Here is a 6,928-nt window from a genome sequence, read left to right as displayed (position 1 = left end):
ATTCCGAAGCGGGATGTCCTGGATGGAGACATCTCATTAAGGACAGGGGGCTTTTGGGGGAAAGGCGAACGGGTGCTATGTTTGGGGGCATCAATTGTTCCTAGCCTCATTACTGCACACAAAGGACGCAGAGACATCCTCGAGCAGGCAGTGTCCCCTGTGTCCCCAGCAAACTTTAGTGTGTAGGCAACAGTGAGAGCACACAGGAGCAGGAGACATGGACATGGAGACAGACGGTCTGAATACAGCACTGTCGAGGAGAGGAAGCTATGACGACGCAGTGGTGTCTCTGCGACCTGTAAGTATTCACCATCATAAAGGAACCCTATGTAACATTTGGATTTAAAATTTCGTAAATGTAGCCTGACTATGTCCCTAGATATAAGGTAAACATGTTTTACTCATAACAATCATAGTGCTGATTTATTCTTAATTACAAGATGACCATATTGTCTATATTATAATTTGGTGTATAAGTTCAAGATGATTATGTGATCAGAAACCAGAATGAGCCTCATTTGACTCTCATTTATGTTGCCAGTTTCAGCGCTGAAATCCAGTTGATTTAAACCTAAAATGCCTCTCTCTGATGTGAATGGTCACTACCTAAACCCACCTGCAGGCCATCAGGACTTTAAAGTGATGTGGGAAATATCAAAGCCAAATTGGCCAAATGCTTGTTCATTAAAAAAAATGACAGTCACAACAATGTTTGGAACTGGAAATTGTATGTATGTATGCATGCATGCATGCATGTATGTATGTATGTATGTATGTATGTATGTATGTATGTATGTATGTATGTATGTATGTATGTATGTATGTATGTATGTATGTATGTATGTATGTATGTATGTATGTATGTACGTACGTACGTACGTACGTACGTACGTACGTACGTACGTACGTACGTACGTACGTACGTACGTACGTACGTACGCACGCACGCACGCACGCACGCACGCACGCACGCACGCACGCACGCACGCACGCACGCACGCACGCACGCACGCACGCACGCACGTCCGTCCGTCCTGTGTCAGGGCAGGGCATTCCCTGTAGAATGTCTTTTCTTCTATATTTAGTGTAGAGAGTGTGGTTAGCAATGCTAGCTACATGCAGACTCCATGGATAGAGAAAACTACTTAGTTATTCAAAATCCCAAAATGTTAAGTTAAAAATTTAAGATAAGTTTAAATGTTTAAAAACTGCTCAGTGTGCCAGCCAGTCAGCCTCAAGAGCAGCCAACCACGAACATGGCAACCATGGAAAATGAGGGCAAAACATTTGAAATCAAATTGCCTTTAGCCTTTATGCTACTTTTAGTGGTTAAATGGTACAACAATGACATGATTGAGCATTGACAGGCTCGTACTTAAAAAAATACTTTAGCCGAGTCTTCTCAGAGACTCTCAAAGATCTGTATGTTATTTCCATCTGAAGAGTCTCTTTAGAGTATTCATACGATTATGACACACTCACTTTGTAGGTAATCCCATCAGAAAGAACTAACTTGTAACACAAGGTCATTCAGTGTGTCAGTAGTAGCCAACATGTATATTTTGTTAAATGCAGCACTCTTTGGACATAGTTTCATTCACTCGTTGAACACATCAATCCTCAACACCTCTTACATAATCATTGTACTTGAAAGGATGTAAAGTAACTAATTATAAATACTCATATTACTTTAATTGAGTAGATGTTTCAGGTAACTTTGAGATAACTGTACCTTTTTGATTAGATTTAAAATTTTATTTGTACTCAAGCAAGAATAATGTTAGCTCAAAAGTATTTCTCAGAGTTTGTATATATGAACTTGCCTCAAAGTCCATTCAGCTGACAATAATTTCACCTTTTAGTTTTACTGATAGAGAAGACATTGAACTTTGTTCCACATTTGTTTTTGGTTCGATAGGCCGTGCCATTATAAACATAGTTCTTTTAATATTCATTTTCTGTAATTGTGTGCTACTGCTCACACTGTTATTTAACTATTGGCTTTAAGGCATTGACCTGCTCTCACTGTACTATTATGTTGTCTAACTGTATTGTTTTTAGGTACACAATTTTAATGTCTGTCCAACAGATGAAAAATGATCTTTTGGCTAATTCTGGTACATTTACAGTATTGGTGATTAATGTGCACTATTCCCAACAAATAAATAAAATCAAATAAAAAATAATTACAGATAAGATAGATAAGAAGATAAGATATTAACCATACCCCAGGACAGGAGCATTTGCAGTCTGCTGTGATGCCATGTGCAGCTCACTCAGCACTCTTTAGAGGTGACGGACAATACATCTTTCTGTTTTTTTATTTTTTTGCAGCACTTTCGAAACTTGGTTCAGAGGCGGCGCTCGGCTCCATCTCTGGTCTTTGGGAAGACTTTGGGAATGTCCTGGTCCCCAATAAGGTTTGTGCATTATACTCTAAGCAAGAAGTGGAATCACATGTGGACTGTTCGTCTTCTGCTATAGCAGTGTTCAGTATCCACTGAGCTATAATAAGGGACTTGAGGAATTCTTGCCATGAAAACCTATAGTTCCTGCTGTGAGTGTAGAATTCTATTCAAGAAAGCATACAAACTAAGAGGGAGGTGGACTTTTAATTTGAATTTTTGCTTTATTACTTTAATAATTGGTCTTTGTTATATCTGCACTTCATCTATTGCCCACATTCTACCAAACCCAAATCTCAAAAAACAAAACAAAACAAAACCAACAACCAAAAAAACGTAGTTCATAAATCATTCTTTTATAGTAATGGGCATGAAGCAAACTATTATCATTGATTGTGTCCATATGGTGTACTGACACACAAACTAGTACACAAACTGACACAAACATTCTGCTTTCGAGTCACAAGATGGCCGGTGCATTTGCCTTGATAATAGAACCCCCAAGCTGCATGACAACCTAAAATCTGCTGACTATTGCTTGCTAGCTGTTCACTGTAATGTTATGGGAGAGCAGTGGTGGAAGGTGACAAACTACAAGTAGTAAAGTACAGATACCTGCTCTACTCCACTATATTTTTGAACAAGACTTAAAAGTAAAAAGTAGTGCAATGGATTAGTGTGACTGAGATGTTCTCACTGCACGAGTGAACACTTTAGCTGTAAAAAGAACTTTAATCTACCATTTTTATTTGCAGCTGATTGAGTCAGAAAATGAAATTATAATGTCACTCACAAATATAAGATTCAGTGCAGTCAGCTTCAGTCCAAGATGTGGAGACGCTGGTGTGGTCATCTTTTAAAAACATACATATTGTTTGTAATTTCACTGTTCTTATTTTTACCATGTTTGTGTCAAGATCCTGACTAAAGTTTTTAAGTTCAAGTTTTGACTTTTAGAAAATTTAAATAAATACACACAATTCGTGAGAAATTGATTTGTATTTCAACTGGTTACCAAACCAATCAATATCACATTTAACACTTTAATAAATGAACAACAATTGAATAAAAGACTTAAATACTACTTAGAAACTTTTACTTAAGTAGATTTTTTCATGTGATACTTTTACCTTTGCCTCTGTATCTATATCAAAACTGAGAACTGGTACTGTTCATCCACAACTGTTGTAGAGAGACTTGTTTAAGAGTACAAAATCAGTTGAACTGATGTAGTTCCAACTAAGTTAATTATTTATGGCCATAAAGCAGTGGTTCTTAACCTGGGTTCGATCGAACCCTAGGGGTTTGGTGAGTCAGTTTCAGGGGTTTGGCGGAGGTCAAGACACACACCTGACTCATATGATTCGTGGACTGCAAGCGCAAGACAAATGCACCCTTCTGTGTGCCTATCGAAGTACCTGCCCAACTTAAATGAGCCGTTCGAACGGCATAAAAACATAAAACGACATAAAAACGAAGAAAAGGAACAGACTTTGCTGTGAAAATGACATGAGAGTGGCCAAGGGGAAGCCATGTTCTGAACTGGTCTCTCAAAGGCAACAGCAGAAGTCACTGATTTGCAGTAAATATTCATTATTATTGTAGCGTGATGGAAATTAGGTGATGGGTGTGTGTTAAAATGTTAAAAATAATAAATAGCATAAATACAATAAGTTCATTATTGAAATACATAAGGTTAAAAATTAAAATGATTTCAGTGTGGTAGTATTAAAAAAGGTCCAGTGTTTGTGAAAAGGTGTGTATGTATTTGTTGTGAGTTCATGCATTGTACTGGTTTTATTCTTTGAACACAGTGATGTTAATGCATGGTTCATTTTGTGCACCAGTAAAACATACATGTGTCTTGAATTTGAAAAAAAATATATTTTATTTTTCAATAAACAAGGGTTTGGTGAATGTGCATATGAAACTTGTGGGGTTCAGTACCTCCAACAAGGTTAAGAACCACTGCCATAAAGTCTAACTTGAGCAGCAGGGCTTCAAACATAGCACTGCCTCCATCACACCCCTGGGTTGTAGGTTGTAGGCGGGGTTAAGCCTGCATCTCGATCACATCAGAACACGTGATCTTCTTAGAACCTGAGGATGACCTGTGCAAACAGTGCAGCCGATGGTCCAGATAAACAGTTTGACGTCTGAGTCAAACTATAGGGCATAAATGGTGCATAAATGGTGCATGCTGGCTCTCCATAGAAGCATATAATTATGTTGTTGGGTACATACTTCCCAGAAAGAGCACTCACTGCAATTCAGCTTCCCTTCATAGATTGCCTCAATATAGATTCAATAAAACATTTAGGTTTTCTGCCCTGCAGTTACTTTCAATATTCTTTTTATGTGAATCAGTCATTAAAGCAGACCAACCACAATGACAACAAACTAAAGGAATTATAGTATTTATTAGTATTTATTATTTGAAGAAAGAAAGATTACATTTATTACATTTATTATACACTCCAACTTCTTTTTCTGTTAAATAGAAGCCAACATATTATTCCACCATTTTTGGGTAGTTTTAGTATTTGTTTAATCTAAAAACCTCTTCTCTTAGCATGGTCCAAATCTTCACCAGTGAGCCTTGCTTGAATAAATGACACCAATATGAACAGTTTTGCATTTAATCGCTCATTTTCATATCATATCTTAAAATATGTTATAGTGTGTGTTTAATTAATTCCGATTATTTCACAAGTTACCAGTGAGTAAACATGTCTAATGTATTTAGGCTATCTTAATCCCACTAATGTCTAAATTCCGACATTTACTTTTTAAAAATAAACCTAAATAAACATGTTACTAAATTGCGTGTGCATGTAGCATGGGGGGCACACATGTTTCTGGCCCTATGCACCTCCCTTGTGGTGAAGGACCTTATCAGCCCCTCTCCCTCAGTGCTTAACTGGTTTAGATGACACTCCCCTTCGCAATAACGTGCAAAACCAACTGTTAGGGCATAAGGAAGAGAGAAGGGAGTCGTTTGGAAAAGGCCCCTCATCTCCGTCTCTGGATGCTCTAAGTAAAGTGTCCATGTCCTCTCTCTAAACGTATACACTGGTGTCTAAACATGACTCAATCTTCAATCAAAATGACCACGTCTGGTCAGCTGGTTGGAAATGTCAGAGCCAGTAGTGACACAGATTAAGACAATATGGAGCTGCAGGGGACTTTGGACGCTGTGGCTGACATTTCCCACAGAGGATTATGTGTATCAGAGGGTTGTGTCTGATGGACGAGCCACACTCACATACAACATACTTCAGAGAGCCCCTGCTTGTTTGCGTGTGTGTCCACTACAGTACAGGAAGAAAAGACATGCTTTAAGACCTTATTAGTGGTTCTCTAACTTCATTATTATATATATAATTGTCTAATGGGACCTAGGTTTGAACATGGAATGGTGATTCAAAATAAAATATGCATCATTCGTTTTGGTCTTGTAAATGGACTGGCTTGCATTGGAATATCTATATCAAGCATAATTAGTTACATAAGCAGAACAGATATGGTGGAAATATCTGCAGTCACATATGGGTAATCCCAGTTTCTCCAGTGAAATTACATTGTGTTCCACTTGTTAACACATTTTAAAGTGCTAGAATATTTGTGAAAGAATGTTACAATTTGTTTTGGACATGTTAAGATCTCCATTGTTTTAACAGACTCACGTTTGTGTACCCGCCACTATGATAGCGGCCAGCTAGAGGTATTGGATTGTATGTGAAGTTGGAGCCCTCTGACCATCTCCCGGGTTTGTGAGTAGAAATTACCAGTTCAAGCCATGAGCCATGTTTAACCCGGAGGTGTGAAATATCCCATTTACCATTTGCCTGGAACGTACTAAAAGTCCTTATTTCTTCCTTATGTTTGTGTCGATGCAACTCTGAACATTTGGACCTAAACAACTCAAACAACTTATGTGACCTTGCAAATAATTAAAATCAATTTGATTAGATATCGATGCATGGCAGTGTAGTCTCTGGTTGACCATCTGTGTGTGTTGCAGGGAGGAGTCATCTTGCTGGGTGACTACAGACCAGAGCCCCTTTGTCCTGGGTCTGATGGAGGAGAACGGGCCACTGCTTTTGGAGCAAAAGCTCCAGGTGACAGAAGGCTCCAAGACCAGGGAGCGACACCTCTTCCTCTTCAGAGATGTGCTTGTATTTGCCAAACTCAAGTAAGAAACGCACCAACAAAGAAGGACAAAACTTTAAACATGCTTTAGGTCATCTTAAGATATGTTTTTCACATTTTCTTACTTAAAATAATGTCTGCATCTGGAAAATATATAAACTACACCTCCAGTTCCAATGAGACATGTAGGTACTGGAGCTCACTCTGCAGTCAGCAACGGGAATGAACAATGGCAAATTAAACAAATGAAGTGCTTTTCCCACGTGAACGCTATGCCAATAGAGCTGTGTGTGCTGTGAACACAATTTGACTGTAAAATGAGTCTAGTGATGGTTTATGGTCTTAAAAACTGCATAGAGTTTTATCCGTGA

At 38.3% G+C, this 6,928-nt stretch overlaps 1 protein-coding gene across 1 annotated transcript in view; it reads left to right on the top strand.

The window, feature by feature from the left end:
• The first annotated feature begins 217 nt into the window (after positions 1-217).
• tagapb (T cell activation RhoGTPase activating protein b) overlaps positions 218-6,928 on the top strand; it is a 30,222-nt gene continuing 23,511 nt past the window's right edge. Inside the window, exons 1-3 of the mRNA XM_033991346.2 lie at positions 218-298; positions 2,335-2,420; positions 6,430-6,600. Coding sequence (XP_033847237.1) covers positions 218-298; positions 2,335-2,420; positions 6,430-6,600 — 338 coding nt within the window. The remainder of the gene's footprint in view (positions 299-2,334; positions 2,421-6,429; positions 6,601-6,928) is intronic.

Source organism: Periophthalmus magnuspinnatus, chromosome 24 (genome assembly GCF_009829125.3).
Source record: "Periophthalmus magnuspinnatus isolate fPerMag1 chromosome 24, fPerMag1.2.pri, whole genome shotgun sequence".
In the NCBI taxonomy this organism is placed as follows: Eukaryota; Metazoa; Chordata; class Actinopteri; order Gobiiformes; family Gobiidae; genus Periophthalmus; species Periophthalmus magnuspinnatus.
Note: the sequence above shows the minus strand (reverse complement) of the source record. Positions and strands in the feature narration are given on the sequence as shown.